This window comes from Balaenoptera musculus, chromosome 18 (genome assembly GCF_009873245.2).
Source record: "Balaenoptera musculus isolate JJ_BM4_2016_0621 chromosome 18, mBalMus1.pri.v3, whole genome shotgun sequence".
Lineage (NCBI taxonomy): Eukaryota > Metazoa > Chordata > Mammalia > Artiodactyla > Balaenopteridae > Balaenoptera > Balaenoptera musculus.
The window spans coordinates 77,032,250-77,054,874 of NC_045802.1; the positions used below are offsets into that span (position 1 = coordinate 77,032,250).

General features: G+C 45.8%; 1 protein-coding gene across 1 annotated transcript in view; it reads right to left on the reverse strand.

The window, feature by feature from the left end:
• The window catches only part of COL4A1 (collagen type IV alpha 1 chain), a 147,828-nt gene that overhangs the window by 71,653 nt on the left and 53,550 nt on the right, over positions 1-22,625 (reverse strand). Inside the window, 1 exon segment of the mRNA XM_036831174.1 lies at positions 16,396-16,455. Coding sequence (XP_036687069.1) covers positions 16,396-16,455 — 60 coding nt within the window.

The following is a 22,625-nucleotide window of genomic DNA, read 5'->3' on the forward strand; positions in this document are numbered from 1 at the left end:
AAAGAACTTTGACTTAGGAACCGAAAGATTCCCATCCTGGCTCCAGCACCAATCGCTTGGACTCTCTGAAAATCCGTTCTGCCCTGCGTAAGATGGGACCCCTCCACCTGCCCCTCTTCCCTATCGGATCTTTTACGAGTCAGATTTGATGGCGTTTTCAGAGCTACTCTGCACTGCATGAAACACTGAACAAATGCCTACAAACTAAACCCTCCTGGCTGTCGTCTATGTAAACACATCTCTTTTGCATTTATCGTTGTTTCTATGTCTATCAGGCCAACTGCATTTCCTAAAAAGCCACAGAATATTTTAAAAGGGAATGAAAATGCCGTGTCATCTCTTTTTTGTTCCTATCGGTCATGACCTGTGAAGTATCTCATCCTTGTTTTTGTGGCTAAATTTGACATAGGAAAATAAGAATTTCTTGAGTATTTAAAAATGACAGTTTTAAGAAATTCCTCCTTTATCTTATGCACAAGGTTTTTTATTTTTTTCCTTAATGAGTACGTTGGATATTAATTCTGTTCAAGCCCAGGACATTGTGTTTACTCTCCCGTGTCAGCCTGAGTCTTTTTGAGGCCAGCGCATCACCAGCTGACACGAAAGAGCTCCGGGACCCTTCTCTTCTTTTTACTCCGTAAAGATCTGAGAATACACATGTGTGTTGATGACCCTGAATGACTTCCTTTCCCTCCAACCAAGTTCCTTGACTGTATCACATGGCTAATAACATTTCCCCCAACATGCTGCAGTAATGTCAAGACTTCATTAATCAAGCTCAGAACCTGAAAGATCCAAACAGTTCCAAGGAGGTTAAGACATGACAAATCAATTCTGTCCACACAATACAATACAACACGGGCCAACCCTGAGGTTTCACAAAACACAGTGTTAGCTTAACCTCATTAATTAGAAGGAGGCATGGTTGGATCAATCCTAATTAATAACCAAATTTGAACCTATTTTCAGTAAACCCCGTTAATTCTTTTAAAACATTAAGGAAAGAAAAGAAATTAAGGAAAGAAATTAAGCAAGGAAAGAAATTAAGCAAGGAAAGAAATTAAGCAAGATGTCGAAGGGGATTTTTTTGGTCAAGATTGATTTTAAAACTGAATCGATAAGAAAAGCATATAATTGCACACTCAGTGCAAAATAAGGGTGCATAATTAACACAATAAATAGCTCCTTCTTAAATACTTAAAAATAAGCTTCCCTTCATCTCAATGTTGTTTGGCAACCTGTTTTCAAAAGATAACGTGGACATATATTTTTACCGAGGGGTATGGCCAAATTATTAAAAAATTTAAATTAGTAGCATCTTATTTAATGCCATTTTACTATATCTATTTTTCAGAGGTATTAAATGTTTGACTTATAAGATAGTTTCTTGCTTTTTTATTTTAAATTACATAATGCCGATAGATTAAAACATTACACTCTTTCGCTAGGAGCTAAGTTGCAGAAACAGGCATATCACACTACAGTTTGTAAGTTAGGTGGTATTAATGTTCTCATAAAACATAGATGACAGATTGTAGAGTTTTAAAATGTGTGACATTTTCCCATGTGTTCTGTATTTAAATTTAAAAAATCAATTTTAAGACAGAAGACCCAATGGGTAAGTGTGTTAGAGAGACCAGACAGACTGGGGGGAAAAAGGGGGGATGCTTGAAGGTCAGGCCACACCCATCGGCGATGCCCCCTCTCGCTCCCCACTCTGGGGGTCTGCGGCATCCAACAGAACAACAGGGCCAATTTCTCTTTGGCCAAAGGAGGCTCATCAGTCAAGTACCCTGAAGCGGCCTTCCCTGTCTCCTGCCCCAGATATAAAATTGCCAATTTTGTATAATTCCTGAGCTCTCACGGGAATTCCAAGCCAATGGGAGCCCACGAGGCATCCCTGAAAGAATAAATAAGTTTCCAAACCCAATGCTTCTCCACGGGGAGAATCAGCACCTTTTGTGAAGAAATCGATGAAAAGCAATCATCTAACAGTAGTTTGATACTCCATGTAAACAGATTGCCGTTGATTACTTGGGTCCAGAATTTCAGAGTAACAAATATGGTAGCGACCGGGAGCTGGCCCTACGTCGGGGTTCACGAAGAGACACACAGAGTCCTGCTCTGTGGATGCAGCTGGAACTCGCCCTGCCCCTCCTGGTCCCCTAAATCTACTCCAGAAGGACAGTCATGCCTGGCGACCTCGGGCTCTGGAAGCCCCCTTCTAGGGTTACCCACCGGGTAAGGGGTCTGGGATTCCAGGAAAGCAGGACGGGGCACAACTACGGAAACAGACACCACTGCCTGCAGAGCTGCACCATCACAGCTGAACGTGATCGCTGCTGAGTAGAGGACAAGAGATTTGCTTCTTTTTTAAAAAACTTTATTTTATTGACGACTAGTTAGTTGATTTATGATGTTGTGTTAATTTCTACCATACAGCAAAGCGATTCAGTTATACACCTATATATACCTTCTTTTTCATATTCTTTTCCATTATGGTTTAGGTTCCTCAAAAAACTAAAAATAGAGTTGCCCTAGGATCCTGCAATCCCACTCCTGGGCATATATCCGGAGAAAACTCTAATTAGAAAAGATTCATGCACCCCAGTGTCCACTGCACCGCTATTTACAAGATCCAAGACACAGAAGTAATTTGCTTCTGAAATAAGATCACCTACTCTCTTCTAGAATGTCTCCTTAATTATGTGATTGCACACAAGAAACACCTCAGGAGACGTGCCTGTGTCGGGAGCAGAATAGTTGACAGGATGGAAAACGACGCGTGCGTGTTCCAATCTGTCACGGAGGGAAGCAAATTCCTTTTTTAAAAAACAGAATTTTAAACTCTACTCACTGCGTAGATTACTTTGTTTGAAGCATCACCGGATGCATAGAATAGCTCTTACGTTCACACCACGGACACCCGTTTCTCTCCGTGTTACACCTCGAGTCCGTCCGTGAGGAGTGGGTCTTGGAGGGAACCTTGCCCCAGAGGATGAACAGCCTTCAGATTGGGGAACTTTCATTTTAATTTAAAGATGGACACTTTGGGCTAAGACTATAACGTCATATAAGTCAGAAAGGACAGGAATGGTTATTCCCACTAATACTGTCATAATTACAATCTATTTCTCCCTCCCTTTTAGCTCTCGGCACTTACCCAGTAATAAGACCCAGGAGATGACCCCTGACCGATTGTCGCGGGGCTGGGGGTGACCATCAGAGCAGTTCTTTAGGAAAGTCAGGATGATTTCAGAAAAGTTGTTTCACACCAGCACTGCCCTCTCGGCCCCCGGGAAATTTTCACACGTGAGATACAGAGAGCTGAGTAGATTAGCAAGCGGGAAACACACAAGCGTGAGGAAAGCAGAAGCCAATCCCCACCATGAACACTTCCCTGCAGGTATCGTGTGATTTTTCAAAACGGAAAAGGGGGAGAAAAACCAGCTGTCCAAGGGGACTGAAGAAACGTTAACTTTCACAACAGCAGGCTCGAGAAATGAATGAGGAAGGCACAGGAGTTCAATGCTGCTGAATCACATTCCCCTCTTCTCTGCACACATCACTGAGAAAGGATCCGACGCTGAGGAAATGTCTGCTTGTGAAGTAAGAGCCCGTTATGGCCTGACTTCCATGCCTCAGACTAAGGGAGCGTTCCGACACTGCCTGCGTACCGGGGGCGCCCTGACGCTGCCTGCGTACCGGGGGCGCCCTGACGCTGCCTGCGTACCGGGGGCGCCCTGACGCTGCCTGCGTACCGGGGGCGCCCTGACGCTGCCTGCGTACCGGGGGCGCCCTGACGCTGCCTGCGTACCGGGGGCGCCCTGACGCTGCCTGCGTACCGGGGGCGCCCTGACGCTGCCTGCGTACCGGGGGCGCCCTGACGCTGCCTGCGTACCGGAGGCGCCCTGACGCTGCCTGCGTACCGGAGGCGCCCTGACGCTGACTGCGTACTGGAGGCGACCTGACACTGCGAACCGGAGGCGTCCGGACACTGCGTACCAGAGGCGACCTGACGCTGCCTGCGTACCGGAGGCGCCCTGACGCTGCCTGCGTACCGGGGGCGTCCTGACGCTGCCTGCGTACCGGGGGCGCCCTGACGCTGCCTGCGTACCGGGGGCGCCCTGACGCTGCCTGCGTACCGGGGGCGTCCTAACGCTGCCTGCGTACCGGGGGCGTCCTGACATTGCGTACCGGAGGCGTCCTAACGCTGCCTGCGCACCAGAGGCGACCTGACACTGCGTACCGGAGGCGTCCGGACACCACGCACCAGAGGCGTCCTGACGCTGCCTGCGTACCGGGGGCGTCCTGACGCTGCCTGCGTACCGGGGGCGTCCTGACACTGCGTACCGGAGGCGACCTGACACTGCCTGCGTACCGGAGGCGCCCTGACACTGCGTACCGGAGGCGACCTGACACTGCGTACCGGAGGCGTCCTGACACTGCCTGCGTACCACAGTGACACAGACTGTGTACCAAGGTTCCTTTTGGTAAAATTACATTTTACCCTAGAAAGGCCAGTAGTAGCAAAGCTCTAAAGAACCTTCTGGCATCTACGGAGAAGGCCTGAAATCAGAGCTAGTAGACATTTTGATTTGGAAGGTTTTAGAGCTCAGAGCCCATGTCCTCCCTACTGGAGGTTTTCAACTTTTAAATCAAAAGACCTAGACTTTTTTTCAGGTGGAGAAACACACCTCAATCACAAGGGCATAGATAAACACAGCTGCCCTGCACCACATCCTTAGAGGGCGAATACCTGTGAGGTGTGTCCTGCATCCCGAAAAGCAGCTCAAGATAAACGCCCATCCCCACGTAAAGGCTGGGCTCCCTGGGCCCCCCTCTGAGCCCCACACTATCTGGGTGCCCCCCAGACCACTGCTTCCGTAGAGAGCACAGCTGCTTCTCACCTTCAAGTGGCCGTGGCTCACACCCTGCCGGCTCTAACGTCACCCTCCTAACTTGGTCCCCCTGGTGTCCCCGCCCACTTCCACAGCACCACATCCCGGAGGAGTCCCAAGCGGCAACCTTCAACACTGCCGATGCAGAAAGAGGAAAAGACCCAGGCTGGAAGCCGGGGCAGGGAGGGTTGCAACGGGACAATAGGGGAGGGCAGTGTTGGGGGTGGGGGGGTGTCTAGGTAAAAAGTGTGTGTGCACGTGTGTGCATATGCCTGTGTGTGTGCATATGCCTGTGTGTGTGCAAGCCCGTGTGTGCATGCCTGTGCACGTGTGCGCATGCCCATGTGTGTGTGCACACGCATGCAGGGGAGAGGCTGGGGAGATACCGGGAGGAAGGCAGGCCGCAGGAAATGCATCACCAGAGGCATGCCACGGGGCACCGCATAAAAAAACAGGTGCACCTGTGCAGGTGAGCGGAGAAGGCAAACCCGATCACCATGGGGAAGGAGCAGGAATGCCTGGTGGGAGGGACATGAAGAGCAGAACTGTTAAAAAGAAAGGAAGGAGGAGAGTGTGGTGGGGCCCGCACGGGGAAGTGGGAGAATCTCACTCGGGGCCAAGTCTAAGGGCACTGGAGTGTCTTCAGAGCCCTGGGGGTGGAAGAGATCTGCACCCCGAGATCTCAGCTTCAGCTCCCATCCTCAGGGCCCTGGACCCACAAGGGCCTGAAGGACCGAGTCCTCAGCAGAGATCATCAATCTAATGTCCACAAAAAAGAGCATCGCTCTGCTTCAATAACCCCAAAACGGACTTCAGAATGTTATTGTTAGCTTTTCTGGAAGTTTCCCCGGCCGTAGATTACTCCTGCCCTGGCAGTCAGGGCGTTCAATTAGCTGTCAAGTCAGGGTCTCTTGCACAAACCGTGCGTCCCACATCCAGAGCGGGTGAGGAGCCCGGGAAGCCAGGACGCCCCCCGGGGCCTCCTGCGGTGCGAGGTCACGGCCCTCTGGGCGCGCCCAGGGCTCAGCCTGTGTGGTCCCGAAGCGGACGAGCCTGCGCTACCCTTTACCAAGTGCCTCTATATTTGGATTCGGACACCAAACCTCGGGGGCTCTGACTCCTTGTCGGGAGGGGCAGGACGCAATGCTCACCACCCGCAGCAGCCGTGGCGAAAGGATTTGTGCCGCCTGTGACAGGCCGTGGGCCAGGAGCAAAGGCGGGGCGTCCTGACGTAGAAGAGAAGACGTCATTCCGCGGCCTCCTGCATCCGGAGACAGGCGGCCTGGGAACAAGATGCACCCAGGCACCCCCACCCTCGCCTCGGAAATACCCAGCAGCGAGGAGAGACCCCGCTTAAGAAAAGAGTAACTCCCGAGGGCTTCCGGAGAGACACCCATTCCGCCCTTTCACGATTTGGGGTCTCATATGAGGAAGTGACAAGATGCATGGGGGGAGGGGGACAGCTGTCCATGGTAGTTTCCCAAAGTGCCCAATTTTCCACCCCAAATCAGGGCACACGTGATGAACAACAGGGAATCAAAACTGGGAGCCTAATTCTCATGTCCTGAGCCTGGTACCTGAACTTCAGGTGTCTGCTCCTGGAACGTTCAGTTTCCCTTTCCCTGACCCATGACCCCAGCTCAGCTCTGGACCCCCCAGGGCTCAATCTCACAGCACTGCTTTCTCTCTGCCCTCGGAGCTCACAGCAGAGTGTTCAGCTTGGGGGTTATTGGTGCTGTTACTTGTGTAATGCCTCCCTCTGGTTGGAACTGTCACATCCTCGAGGACAAGTGCGAACCATCCCCTAAAACCATCGACTTGCGGCCACAACCAGGCAGGACCTCAACAAGACCCTCGAGGTTGGAGTAGGGGGCACATGGATACAAGCAGCTCACTGCATCTACCCTGGATAGCCTGAACTCCTTTACCTATCTAGGGGAAACCATTGCACAACCAAGCATTTATCCAGACACTACAGACCTCAGAGTTCACACCAACCAACCTAGAGCCAGGGATTCCTCACCTGCAATCAGTGAACCAACATATGGACGTCACCTGCTGCAATGAGACGCCCGCCCATAAAAAAATTCTTTGGACAAATCCTCAGGATCTAACAAGGCACGTAGGAGAGCTTGCCATCTCTCATTCATGACCAAAAGCGTCTTCCAGCTCTTTGCTGGTTGGTCTATAAGCTCGAGGGTCAGCCCAACCTCATACGGATGAAGGTGACCAGAGAGGGACTTTAAACCAGGAAGGATGCCCGGACAGCATTTCAGGGAGGAGTCGAGAATCGTTAGCCCCCCAGGGTGGATTTCCAAGTGAAGAGATCTAGAGTCAGTTGGATTTGGGGCCAGATAAGCACGATGCTGCTATAAAACCTCGTAGCTATGGAGGTAGGCTAAGCCACACGTGGATACGGTGTGCAGGGGAACCTGTAACTTTTCCAAGGGGCTTGCCGAAGGGAAAATAAGACCCAGGGGCACCCGTTCCCCACAGCCCACTGGTTCCCTCGTTCCCTCCGACTGAGTCTTCCTTTGTTTAATTACGCATGGTGTTGAGCCACCTTGCAAGGATGAGGGTTCTGTTAATGCCATTTCTGGAGTGGCAGCTCTCCACACCCACACTACGGAACCATCTCGCATCATTACGTGCCGTCTGGAAACACATTTTGAAGGCTTGTGATCTTCTACCCACAAACAGGAGGAAAGTCCAACTACACAGCTCTCCTTTGTCAGGGCTGATGTTGGGTCTTTGATCTTGAATTAACACATATAGCCTCATTTTGCTCCTTCTAAAAGAAAGCTAAATTCCTGCCAGCCAATGTTTGGTCTGGATCCTATTTACAAAAAAAATAATTTTTCCATTAAGAGTCAAGATGAGGACTGCCATGGCCCAGCATCTCTGATGACAGCGTCCACTCACACGAGGGGTACTGTGCTTTAAAAGACACAGGATACGATATTCCATTCAAGACATTTAATTTCCTACTACTCCTTCTAAACATGGAAATGAAATCAACTCACTCTTTTTGAAGTTGCACTGGATGAGGTGCGTTCCAAATACAGTTACAGATCCAAAAACGTAGAATTTGTTATGATTATAGTCTATCGCAAGTTTAACAGGTCTCAGAAGCACATGGCGAAGGGACAGATTTTTATGTAATGGAGAGAAATAGGAAGAAGAGGTGGACCCTGGGGGAGGCGTGGCTCACGGTTCTCCCCACGGCACCCGAGAGGGCATATTCCAGTGACGTCCAAAGCACAGGGAGACGTCTGTGGTGGGCCTGATGTGAAGGATAAAATAAACCCACTTAGCATGGATCTGCTTTTAATGGCTTCCCTATGGTATACTGTTGATACTTCACTCTTGGATTCAAGCATACGTAAAAAAACAAAAAACAAAAAACCTTTGTTTCCAAAGAACTACTAAAAAGACAAAAGTAGGTGAATGTGGGAACCCACACTGATTCTCACGATGATTCTGCCAGATGATGATTCATGCCCAATATGTGGAAATAGGAAATAGGAGACATCTGGAAAAAATCTTGGCATTGCAAGACACCAGAAAAAGCATGGAAAAGGAAAAGAGTGTGCATTAACTCATATACCCAGCGCACGGGAAGAGGAATATATCATCAGAGCCCGCGGTGGATGCCAAGACCCCAAAACGATTAAAGTAGACACTTGGGGTATTGGAATCCATTATATGGCAGAAATAAAATGACACTTCTCAGAGGCTCCCCTTTAAAAATACCTCGAAAAAGGAGAGTTAGCTGGGGGAGGAGAGGAGTTTGGACAATGCTTGTAATTATATGGATGTCAGGAAAAGCAGTTAACAACAAAAAGAGGCATTTGAAACATAAGGAGAGTGAATAAAGGGAGAGTTGGTTCCCCTAATGATTCTGGAAATGGATGATAAAATCACAACGTTGATAGAAATTGGATGATATTTCCAGACAGACCTCCCAAGTGAGTACCTCTCATTTTTCCTCCACCAAAAGCATCCAAAAGCTACAAACAAGCTTCCTAACAATGGGGCTATAATTCTAAAAACATCCTGACATCTCTCTAATATTAGGTGCTGGGAGAACTTCTGTCTCGGTGGAACCAGTCCTCCTTTGTGAATTGAGAAGTTCTCAGCCGGGCAGCTCACCCCTATGTCTTTACACCTAAAATCTGTCCCCAACTGGACCATCAAGCAAACTCCATCGCCATATTTATCCCAACTTTAAAACTCATGCTAAAATGACATGTAACATGAATGACATTTTAAATGACCCAAGTGCTTTTTAGGTACCATACCTTTCACGTGACCCTTTTAGCAACACTGGGAAATTGTAGGTCCAAGATCATTTCCCCTTTTCTTAGGAGAATGTGGTCAAAATGACTTGACAGAGCACACTCAGCTTAGATGGTGGAACGCACGCTAGAACCTAGGCTCTTACTCAACAGAACATCCTTTCCTGAAGGCTGTTCCTGATTTGAGACATAAAAGGGGTCTGTGATCAGAGGAGTCTGGAAAACCACATGGGAGAAGCCACCCTTGAAGGTTCTGAAGCTTCTATTAAAGGTTCTGAGGTGTCCCAGGGCGGGACTTTAACCACAGCTCATGTCTCCCAAACGTATCTGTCCTTGAAACGCTGCTCCACATTCCATCCCAGAGGACACATCCAGAACTTCCTCAAGGTGGTCTGAGGACAATGTCTGGGGAAAGAATGAACTGGCCGCCATCGCCCTTTGGGAAATGCTCAAATCAGAACACTTATAAAAATAAAGAACTCCAATCCGTCTCAAAAATAATACAAGTAGTTTCAAATACACTAAACAAACCTTAATTTTATTAAATAAACCTCCTAATATGTTACGTACAGTAAGTAGCACTTTTTTCTGCGTTTTGACTTCATGTATTTCACATCCTAGAAGTAAGAAAATGGAACTTCTTTTTAAATCTACTAGATTTTGAAGTCCTCGCTAATACAAACGTGATGTGGAGCCTCCCGCAGAGTTAGTGCTTAATAAATAAATTATTGTTATTATTCATTGATTATTATTAGTCCAAATCAGTTAATTTATCCAAAGTTTCAAAGAGTTTACACAAAAATATTCATTTTCATTTACTTAAGAAAAAAATGAAATACCTAGGAAGAAACATGACACCTTCAACATTTAGAACAATGGTTAAATTTAATTTATGGGAAAGAAATTTTCAATGTTCTAATGAAAAATAATAAAGATAATCTCGTTCTTCAGTAATCCTTGAGGTCTCAAATCGACTCTACACAGATACTAAGAATAATAAGAAATGAAAAGAGAATAACCAGTTGATATATAAAGTATAATATACAAAAGCACTCTCTTTCTTCAATTTCCATGTGTAAATTAAAAGAAAAATCAATGAAATAAATATATGTATAAATTGAAGACCGTTGAATTCTCAAAAAATGGCAATGAAATATAGTCCCTGTCCCAAAAAGGAATTTTACTTGAGATTCAATGACAACTAAGAAAGTCTCCTCTATTTACGATCTTGGAGGAAGTAAGATCCTTTATATTAAAAGGCACGTTAGCTCCGAAGGCATTTTTGGGGAGCACTGCAATATAGGCAACAACAGCCAGAACAGTAAGATTGGTGAGCAAATGCCTGAACTCCTAATCAAGCAGGGAGTGCAGCGTCTCTGGCAAAGAGCAGCTAACAGAAAACAATGTAAACTGGCACACAATCAGGAAGACTGGAAAATTCAACCTCTCCTCCTGTATTTACACATGCTTAGACATACAGAATTCTTTGCACATACTTTTTTCTTATTTAGCGTGTCCTTGAGGAAAAGATACTAAGGATACTTGTTTTCTGTCTCTAAAAGTAACAACTGAGAAAGGCCCGCCGACTGATTCATCCCTCGGCTACTCCAAGTGGGGAGGAAAGAGAAGACGCATCTTCCCGGGTGTAGACAAGGCTGACGATCAAGGTGACGACCCTCGTCTCTGTGTCCAGAATGAGTGAGAAACAGGGCCAGATTCGCCCCCTGGGAAATCAAGGCGTCATGCCCAACTTGTAACAAAGATGACTCCCTTGTAACCAGAGTGACGAATTTCCTAGAGGGCAGAGAATACGCCAGGATTTCCTGAAGGAAGGGGCCGCGGAGGTCCCATCCTCACCACGTAGGTACAATGGCATCTCTTGACATAGGCCTAAGAGGCTCACTTCACTACGCCCTCCCCTCAAGGTTTTACTCTGAACTTTGTATGGAATAAACACCCCCCGAAGGTGAGGCAATGCTGGCTGTTTGGGCTGGGATCCCCCTAATCTGCCTCAGGGGGGGTGGGGCTCAGACTTGGGCAGATGACCTCTGACCTGCTCCACGTCACAGGCAAGGTGGCTCCCTGTGGTTATTTGTTTAACCTGGTGGCGCTCCTCCAGGACAGGACCTGGGAGGTCTGCCCACAGCCCCAAAGGAGTAGGTTCATTTCTTTGGGGTCCTCAGCAATCCATTCCAGCACCACGCATTTAGAGAAAGGCTTCAGAAAGTCTGCTTTCCTTGGCAAGGTGGCCAGTGAAGCAGCATACAGACCATAGATTCAGTTTTAGAGCAATGGGAGTTCGGTCAAGACTCCAGAATATTCTGAACGACGAGTTCCTCTTGCTGTGCCCTCCCAGATCAGGATCTTCTTATCTTGAAGAATGGAAACTGATTCGTGCTCTGATTAGCACTTGGACCCTGTCGCCTGCCTCTTATTCCCTATCAGACACTAGGCTAGTTCAGGGGCTCTCAATCCAGACTGTTCCCCCCCCTTTCCCCAAACCCCAGGAGATATTTGGCCTTAACCTGGAGACATTGCAGTTGTCACAGCTGGGGGAGGGAGGGAGCTGCTGACATCTGGTGGGTGGAGACCAGGGATGCTGGTAAACATCCCACAGTGCACAGGGCCCTCCCCACGGCAAAAAAGTATCCCAGCCACAACGTCAATAGTGCCGAAGCTGAGAAACCCTGGGCTAGGTGGTCTCTTCAACTGTAAAATGGGTAGAATAATAGTAAGCATAAAAAGATTCAGCACCGTGCCTGGCCCAAGGGACACAGTCAGTACACATCAGCCCCTTTCTCTTTCTCACTCTGACCCTCCAAAGCCAGCATGTTTCTGTCCTGGCCGAGATCTGCCGTGTCTAAGCAGAGGTTAGAATTCAGTGTCAGATGCAGACAGACAGGCTTACATGGAGGTCTGACGTGGGATGTCTGTTGACTGTGTCAAATATACACAGGAGGTAAAGGGCCGGTGAAGCCACAGACCATCCACCCTAACAAGAGAGAAGCATGTGCACCAGCGCAGGGCACGAAGCAGCATGAGCTTCTCCCCAGATTTCCAGGGCCGGAAACGGAATCACTTCAGGTTGGACAGACACCTCCAACTCTTCCACATCAGAGGGGCTACGTGTTTTAGACAAGAAGACAGAAATTCCATTTTCAAAGCTCTCTGCTTTGAATGCAGCCTGGGACTGCACTCTCTGGTGAGCCGGTATGTAGAGAGGGGCTGTGATTTACAGACACTCTAATTAGTAAATAAAAGGAGAATGTGTTTCTCCCCCACGTTGTTGGCCAGGATCTGGGTATCAGCAGGTTAAAGTGTCTTGAGAAGCTACGAGACACCTACGCTGTTCTCATCATTCCTTAGAAATACTACAATTCTGCTTCATTAAGATTCTCTGTGCTCCCAAGACTGTGGTTTGGGAAAGTCCCTTTCAAGAGTCACTCTGTTAGGAACTATCAACCCTTTGCCATGGTAGCATTTATCAACAGGCCACAGGGGCTATTTTCTCTGATCAGTGTAGTTAAATTCAGCATCTATCTTTTTGCAGCTGTGTGACAGATGACCCTATTCTATATCCAAGTGAGTCTGAAGAATTAGTGAACACATGACCTACTTCACCCAGGAGACTGTCCCTTTATTTATGGTCCTAGGCCACTGGGATCACTCCCTTCTCAGGACAACTGTAGCACTTGTTTTCTCTGCTGTTTCTCCTGCAATTTGATCATTTACTCTTAACTTGTTATTTATTTCATGTGTATATCTCTTACCTCTCTTACTTCAAGGAAACTTGAAGCGTCCTTCTTTGGACACTGCAGGGTCACAGAATAGAATGGTAGCTTTACATAAACGTGGGGTCCTGTGGTTAAAATATGTGAAAGACTTCTTGGGCAAACTCAATTTTTGCCAAGTATAAATGGTTAATTTCCCAGCCTATGGCAGTAACTCCTGGGAATACGTTGCCTTTCCCACTACCTCAAATAATTGGGAAAATCAGGTTACTGAGCAAAATAAGAGCTTAACTTTTGGCTCTTTCTGAGGAGGCAAGCGTTCAAAACCCTAATCATTTTAAGGAGATAACATTCCCACACTGCTGAGGCCTCTGGAAAGACACGATGTCATTGTGTACAAACCCAAATTAATTACCTAGAGAAAACATCTGAAGATCTGCGTGGCCAGCCAGGGAAGTGGGAAAATAAACAAGTCAGCGAAGACTGAAATCCAGTGAAAGGCTCAATGAATTTAACTGTTGAACTCAGAATAAGATCCCTAGCACTATATTGATAACTACGAGATTATAAAACAACCAATGATCTAAGGCATTAATATTTGCTTATGATATCTGGAGAATATAAGACATTCTGCCAATTAATCATATCTCCATGGAACGCAGGACTTCGCCAAAAGGAATCTGGCAATTTATACTGGAGATATTCCGATTTCCATTGGTGGATTCTAAATAGCCAATATGTAAAAGTGATCCTCGAGGGGGCATTTCTCAGAAACAATGGTTTCCAAAGTTCTCAGGCAGTTGACACTCTGTCTCAGTTAGGTAATTTGAACTCTCCCTGAGTTATATGGCTTCTATCACCCTATTTTCAAAAGCACGTCAAAATTCATTTAACTTGTAGACATTGGAGAACAGCAAAATAACTCCTATGAGAATCGAGAACAGGCATTAGTAGCTCAAAAAACAGGCCTGTGATTTGAACCACTCGATGTAAATTCTGTGATGCTCAAGCCTTTATTCATTTATTGCATTTATACCCGATTAGCACGTGCACGACCCACTTTGAGAACAGTGGTGGCAGATGAAGGAAGACCAATTTCTCTCGCTGACGTGCCAACCAAGAATACGTTTCTTTGTTATCTGACCTTGGGATGAGAGAAAGGGAACCAGACCTGAAGTCCCAGCTCAGTCAAGCTCTGGGTGTTTCCCATCGTTAAACTGATTATTTTAACATCACGTCCAAGACAATAAGTGGAAGTTTAAAATTTCCTCTTTCAGTGGGAGGAAGGCCCTCTTCCCAGCTCATGCTATGTGAACCACAGGACCTGAAATATTTCTGCTCACGGCGAGAAAAGACAGAGCTCCGATTTCTGTTTAAAGGCTATAATACTAAATCATTTAGCTAGTCCCCTAAATTTTGAGAGGCCATCTGAATCCATTCAATAATTACAGCCTTTTAAAACACAAATTCAGAATGGTTTAACCCAAAGCTTGCCAGTATTTTATTTTAAATAGTCTTTATTTAATAATAAGGTACAAAACCCAAAGTGGGCAATGGAGCAGACAGTTGAGGGAGCAAGGTCAGGCCAGGAAGGACCACGGAGGTCCTGTGACCTTCCCACCATGACGTTCCCGTGCCAAAGTGGAAGGAAGGCCCTACGGTGTATGTTCCTGTGTCCCCGACAAGCACAGACCTAGCCTCCGCTGACACACTGGCCGCAGCAAGGACTTCCTCAATGCTTGGATTTGAAAAGAAACATTTAAAGACCCTTTCCTTGTTGGGGTGGGTGCCAGATGCCCCCTGTGAGTGAGATGTGACCTGCCATCTCGAAAGATGCTTCGCCAGCTCTGAACTGACATGGGCCAGGTCCCTGTCAAGTCGAGAAGAAGTCAGCCAAAAATATTTGGAAAGCTACACCTGGATAAATCTACCTTGTTATATACAATGGGTAGATTTTTGGTTAAAATTCAAATGAATCAGGCTAGAAAACATAAGACCAGAATAGGAAGTCTGAAAAGCACCAGGGCCTGGGGAAGTGCCACCAGGTCTGCAGCTGATGGAGGGGAGTGGAGATCAAGAAAGCGGGTGGAACAGACACATTCTCTTTACGAGTGAGAAACACCAAGTCTGCCTGCCCCCTGATGCTTTAAGTTACAAGAAAAGCAGAGTAGTGTTGATACAGGTCTCCGTTTCCTATTTGTTGGAAGTTCCACTTTTTGTAGTTTGAAGGATTTCTTTGTTAGTTCAGCGTGCTTATAATTCAAGTTAGACACACACACAGGAAAAGAATCTGTGGTATGAACAGACTTGCCTCTCCTCTCAAGGATGCAGCCTGGAACTAGCTAGAAAAACTTCCCAAGTAAGAGAAGGAACAGCACCTGAAGATGAATTATAGTTGATAAAGTTGATGATGAAAGATATAAAAATGTTTCCACATACTTCATTTATTCAAAAACCTATCCAGGTAATACTAGTGCCACCAACTGTCAACATATTTTTTAAAAGAATAATGTTGGTACTTCAGCAAATAGGTGAAAAGAAATGAAACAATTTTCTGTAAAGTAGAATTTACTGAATTTCAAAAGTGTGAGTCTGTGGCCCCATAAGCCCTGGGCACACCAGAAGGGAGAGAAGAATTTTCACCCTGGCCTTGCTGAATGACACCTCCAGTCCCAGAAAGCAGGCAGAGGTCCACGGGGGCCCCTCCCTCCCTTCCAGATGGCCCCAGCTGCTGTGGGTCCCAATGACTGGCCCACTGGCCATGCTGTCTCACGGCCCCGCCCAGTTTCCATGGTGACCCCCAGACGGTTACAGGATGCTGCACTGTCCCCGGGTAAAGACCCTCTCTCAGAACAACTACCTGCCTTCAAGATCCAACCTGCCTTCAAGAGAAAATGATCTTTATCCAGATCTGTGGTTCTTCAAGTAAGAGAGAGGCAGAGTGCTTGCTTAGAAAAAAATATTATAATTTTGCGTTTGGGAAACAATAAATAGTTACTGTTTCTGTAAATAAATCTAGACAAGTATGTTACGAACTTAAAATTGTTTAAAAATTCTAATTTGAAGAGAAGGCTCTAGAGTTCAATATAAATGTTTTCTTTTTTTCAGAAAAAGGCTGAGTTTAGTTCTCATGCACTAATTCCAAAGAATGCTATTGACTCAACAGATTTTCTGCCAATATACTTGTTCCTTCTATAGTCAAAAAAGGAAATAAACCAAATCACTTTCTTAACGTTAATTGCCACCAATAATTACAATCTTTGGGGAATAGCAGTTAAGATTCCTCAAAAATACTGTTAAGTTTGGTTTTGCTTCATTTGTATTGCTCTGGGGAAATTACTGAAATGGTAATAAGGCTTTAACGTGACTTGCTGATTATTTGGTTGTTTTAATGCCATTTCTAATGACTTCCACAGTGATGGCAATTCAAGAGAAATTGCTGTCATCGGAGCTCGGGTTACTCACCTTTTGTCCCTTTACGCCATGGCAGTCACATTTCCCGCAGCCAGAGCCAGCACACCCACCCTGGAAATAAGAGAAAACATCTTTAAATAGAAGAACACCCGCAAATTGAGGTCCATATCTGAACTGAAATGATTTTGGCATCTTCACCTATTTATGGGTTAGCCCTACCCTTTTCGTATGAGCATGACTCTGGAATTGTTCTAATAGGCTCTCCGTACTTGTTCAACGGTCCCCAGACAAAATAGCAATCTGGGAGTGGAACACATCAAAGCATCACTCAGTCCAAAAAGTGAAGGCTGTCACACTTTTAGAAATGGACTCTCCATTTCCCATGAAACAACAGGAGCCCACCCCTATCTTCAAGGCTACGAAAGTATCGCACTTCTGATTCAGGAGTTTCAGACCTGAGACCACAGGAGATTGGAGTGGCGGGTGAGGAGTCCATGCTTTCTTTGTCCCTCACATCCCCAGAGACACAGATACATGCAAAAAAAAAAAAAAAAATGTGCAGAAAGGAAAAAAAGAAGAAGCTCAAGCCTTAAAGAACTGATTTTTAATTCAATTAAAGCTGGAATGTTCAATCAAAGAACATTCCACAACAAAATCCTCCTTGTAGTTCATTTCTAGCATTTAAATTAATGTTAAAACACAAGGTAAAGAATCCAAGTATGTAATACAAGCTGGAGAAGAAGGGAAACAGCATGTTCACATGCCCACCGGGTGCAACAAACAATCAGCCACCATCTTATTTAACGAGATACGTGTTACCATCCCCATTTTACAGACGTGAAAACTGAGTTAGGAGGTTTTAAATAATACACCAGGAAAAGGTTGAGACGAACTCAACTTAAACTCCCATCATGGAAAACTGCTAGTGCATTAAAAGACAAACATATGATGGTGCTCAATACATTTACAATTTCCTTAGAAGAATCCAAATTCTAAACCAAAATAGACATAGATATTGTGGATAGAATGGAAGAGGGTGTGATAGGAATATTGATAATTTAGCTAATGAGGTTTATTAGTGGCTCGATATTAAGTGTGAGATAAAATGTATATCTAAGTGCTGCTTCCAGCAATACAGTTTCTGGAAAATAAAACCATACCATTAATAGTACTGTGATCGTGTGAAGTCTGTTTTTTTAACAACATACTCAAGTCTTAGTTCCCCTGCCTTGGAAATCTTCTGCATAAAACAGCTACATCTGGAGATATTTATTTTATAAAATGAAATCCGAACAAGTGCCTCCAAGACAGTAAGCTGTTCTTAATTTTACATTTTGGAAATGGAGACAATTGACAACAGTCCAAACCGACCCCAGAGATTACAGATCTGTTTCTTTCCCTGACTCAACTTTCAGGCAATTCTCAGCATGCACTCTCATAAGCTCCTAACACTGTAGATCAATCCATGTGCACAGTTTTGCTTCAGAATCTGGGTTTGGGTGACCACTCAGAGTTGTCTAAAGAGATGAGGCTAAAATCTCAAACCTGTGCTCCAGAAATTCATCCAAAATGCACAAATATAAAAGGACCAAGGGACTCCGGGGATGAGCCTTCCTCAACAATCCCCAGGAGAGGGCTATCTGCTCCCAACCCGGTGCGCATGAAATGTGGATTATGTGCCTCTGTTGTGACCCTTATCACATGTTTCTCAGAGTCCTTTGCATGTATGTGTCCCCGGACCCTGGGAGCCCCTGGAGGGCAGCCCAGAGCCTCTCACCCAGCCTGAAACAGCCTGTATTTCACCTGCGACCACATCGGTTGTAAAACCCACAGCAGGAAATAAAGAACATCACTGACTGAACCATGACACGCCCTCAACTGTTCGATCTACCCCAATTCCTAGCTGTTAAAACATTAATAAACGGACATTGGAGACAACCCAGTGACACTGGTATGTCAACTCACAGCGTGTAACTACATCACAGCACTGTGGGAAAATACTCCAAAAAGGAACTCGGCAATGAGTGTGGGACTGTTCCAGATCCCCAGACCAGCCAGGGAAAAGGGGAGGTTCTGGAGGATGCCTGGGCCCCCGGAGCTGCCCGATGCTGCTAGGTTAGCCCCCAGGCCAGGGGAGCCCAACAGGTGCGGCAGCCCTGAGTCACCTGGGCTCCGGGTGGCCTCTTCCTTGCAACTGTCCCATCTCCACAACTTTCCTGCTTCTGAGCCGGGTCCGGAAACCCACCTCTGCTCTTTAAACTCTGCTGTTTATCCAGAAGGACACCAGAAGGAAAAGTCAATCAGGCCAAGACCCACTGACTTAGGAAATGTCCACCCACCACCACCCAGGCTTAGCTGGGGGAACCCAACAACAGCCCGGGCTGGTAACGGACTTTTCTAACTACAGTTCAACAACGGCATCTTCAAAGCTTCAGATTAGGTGGGAATCTAATGACTGAAGCTGAAAACGGCTGTTGGTGATTCTGAGGTTTCCTCTTCTGAAATGCTGATAAAATCTCAGAAGCTCATCTTTATTCAGTTTGAGGGAGGTTATAAAAATGAATTTCCTGGAACTGTTCCCTGAAGCTATTGGTAAATGCCTTAATTCAGGGGTCCCCAACCGCCGGGCCGAGGACCGGTACTGGTCCCCGGCCTGTTAGGAACCGGGCCGCACAGCAGGCGGTGAGCAAAGCTTCATCTGCTGCCCCCCATCTCTCCCCATCGCTCCCATGACCACCTGAGCCATCCCCCCTCCCCTCCCCCAACCCCAGCTGTGGAGAAATTGTCTTCCACAAAACCGGTCCCTAGTGCCAAAAAGGTTGGGGACCACTGCCTAAATTGCAGGGGACCCCAGAAAAGAGGTCACAGGGCCCCAGTGGTGGATGTTGAGGTCAAATTGTTTCTTGAGCTTTTGCGACAGAAACACACCCAGCGTGCGTGGGTAACAACCCAGCAGTTTTCCCTTGGACGACACTTCAGGTCACGACAACTACTGGGGAAAAGCGGAGATGAGAAAAAGGACTACAGTCTTATTCCAGGCCCCACTGAAGGACCCTCCCCCTGCTCCTACCGGCTTACATCAAGCAAAAAAATAAATTCCTAATCCCAGACGAAAGACATTCATGCCTCCTTATCTGCTTTATTCACATAGGAAATTTTATTACCCCTTCTGGCCCTAGAGGACAATTCCAAAGAATCGATCATTCTAAGAAGATCTAAATGATGGTCAACTTTTCAGAACAAAAGGCATTTTTAGACCATGATTTTTGTTTCACATTCTGGGTGGCCTAGCATTTTATGTAAATGGCTCTGTTTAAAAAAACCTAATTTTTAGAATAACAAACAAAAATCATGAGAGGCACATTTACTTTGCTAAATGAAATCTACTTTGAAATATCACTCTTCTGGTCCTTTACAACTGTTGTCATATAATGCCCCAGGCTGGATATCACCCTGGCATGTCGAGTCATTTTAGCTGTGACTCAGGGGTGCACGGCTAAAAAGGACAACAATGACGTCCCGAGTGTCCTTTCAATCTGGTGTAACGTCTGATTTTGAAAGAGCTCATTAAATAAAAGCCTTCAGTAATGCAAGTCTCAACCCTCCGTTATGAATTACTATCTGAAAGGGCGAATAAACTGTATGAGTTACTCAGAGTCACGATTTCGCAGGTGACCTAACATGCTAAAGGCCATGTCACAAATTTCATGATTTCCTGAGGAATTACATTCCGCGTCCAGACCTCTCAGCAAAATCAAAAGAGAGAAGGCAGCCCCCCTGGCCCCAGTGGCTCCCCCCTGGCTGCATATCTGAGGGGCGGACAAGTCTGAAGTCTGGAAGATACTGGGTTCCACTCAGCTAGCTCCCATCCCATCTGTTTCAGATTCTAGAACAGGAAGAACTTGTACATTCTGTGAAGTACTCACGCTCTTTCCTCCTGCCTTTCCCCTCCCCGGAGTGCAAGGTCAAGTAAACTAGCTCAAAGCCCCCAGAGGCATGCCTGTGCTTTCTTCCCGGGAGACACACACTTAACCCACAGTCACGACTGACGCAGTTGGTCATGAAGACAGTCTCCACTTGGAAATGGGGGATGTGGATAAAGATCCCAAAGGTCAAAAAGTTGTGGATCTTGGTCCATTTTATAGAAGTAGACCATCCCTGGTCCACAGTGACACGGGTCACTCAGACCAGTGAGGGTAAGAGAACCCTAGAAATTTCTCAGGGGGAAACGCATCACCATTTATACCCCGAAGACCATAGAAAAACTTAATGAAAACCAAGTCACACTTGACAGCCAATAATTTACCACGAGAGCATAACAAATTCCCTCCAAATGGAAGCAGACCTGAATTAATAGTATTTGAAACAGAAAAAAATACATCCGTTCTCAATGAAGTCTGTAGGACACACACAACTTCAATAGCAGAGGTCAACTTTAAATGCCCACAAATAGTACAATTGGAAAGGAATGCAAAATGTACAACGAAGTCATCCCGAAATCAAATACCTTTTATATTCTGTACTAGTATTTTTATACTTTTCACGATAGGATAAAACAATGAATGTTATTCACATTTTCTTTCATGCCCCGATTAAAAATTTCCAGAGAGTCAAACCATCAGAATTAATGCTATAAAGTATGCTAAGTTCCAAAAATTCCCAAAGATTTATGATACACAGTACTAGCGCCAAAGAAGGAAGGGGAGTGACGAGGGTCAATGCCTTTCATTTGAAATAAAGTCTATTTCCGGTCTTTCTCTGATCTACAGACTGACAGAAAGCTCTTCTCGACATTACAGTGAGTTCTAGGTGGGGAGGCTCGCTAATTCCATTTAGAGAGAGACTTTTTTAGTTAACCAAGGAAGCCAACTGCTACATTACTCTGTGTGTGTGTGTGAGAGAGAGAGAGAGAGAGAGAGTAAGAATGCCCACTCATGCTAATTTGTTAACTGTGACATACCTTCCGCAGGAAAGCATATCTGAAATGAGTTAAACAGAGTGAAGTCCTCAATTGTCTGATTTTTTTTCCTGCTTCTGAAGGGAGATAGACCTTTACCATCCCCACTTGTAACAATTTTTATGTGTTTCACATCCCGCCAAATAGGGACAAGTGGAGCTCGGCCAAGTCTAAACAGCTTATCTTTCAAATTCCTTTTCACATTCTCTGCGCTGTGCAAAATGTCAAAATAGTTTTGTGGTGATAGGACGATCCCCATTTTCTTCCTGGTCATAGCCCTTCTTCGGGGAATCTTGTGAATAATTATCTACCCCACTAAAGAAATATGTAGAGACACAGGAATGTATTTTAGGACTACTAGGGCAGAAACTGGAAGCATGCAGAAACCAAAAGTGGAGCTTCCAGACTCCCCAGGGTCGGGGGTCAAGTGGGACAACCCTCCTGGAACACGGTGAGGCAGCGTCTGGTCCCCAAATTCCACTCTTGGCACCTGTCCCACAGGTATGCGGGCAGATGTCCATCAAAAGTCACATCATACATTGTCATTACTGAAACCGCTTCACAACATTTGCCCTTACCACATCCCACTGAAGTGTGGTCTTTTCATTTCTATTATTTTAAATTCTGTATCATTACTCCCAAGATGGTAGTATGGCGAATAAAAGATGACCTCCCCCCCAAAAAAGGCTCCATGAGCTCACACTCTTTTTGGAAACTAAAACATCATAAAGAAATAGAGACTATATATGGGAGATTTTAATATGTATGTCCTAATTCCCATCCTGTTTGCGATTTTTAACTAGGGTATGCTATTTTTGGTAATTCTTGTTTTAAATGTTAGTTTACTGCCATGAGGTTCTGCAAAATGGCTGTTTATGCCTCCAAGGACCCCCTGCCCAGAGAGGATTGCCCTGAAAGAGAACCTTAAAACTTCTCCAACAGGAGGGGAGGGATGGATTGGGAGTTTGGGATTAGCAGATGCAAACTATTTTGTATAGGATGGATAAACAACAAGGTCCTACTGTATAGGACAGGGAACTCTATTCAAAATCTAGTAATAACTTATAATGGAAAAGAATATGTATGTATATGTATAACTGAAGCACTTTACTGTACAGCAGAAATTAACACAACATTGTAAATCAACTATTCTTCAATAAAATAACTTTTGGGCTTCCCTGGTGGCACAGTGGTTGAGAGTCTGCCTGCCAATGCAGGGGACGCAGGTTCGAGCCCTGGTCTGGGAAGATTCCACATGCCGCGGAGCAACTAGGTCCGTGAGCCATAGTTACTGAGCCTGCGCGTCTGGAGCCTGTGCTCCGCA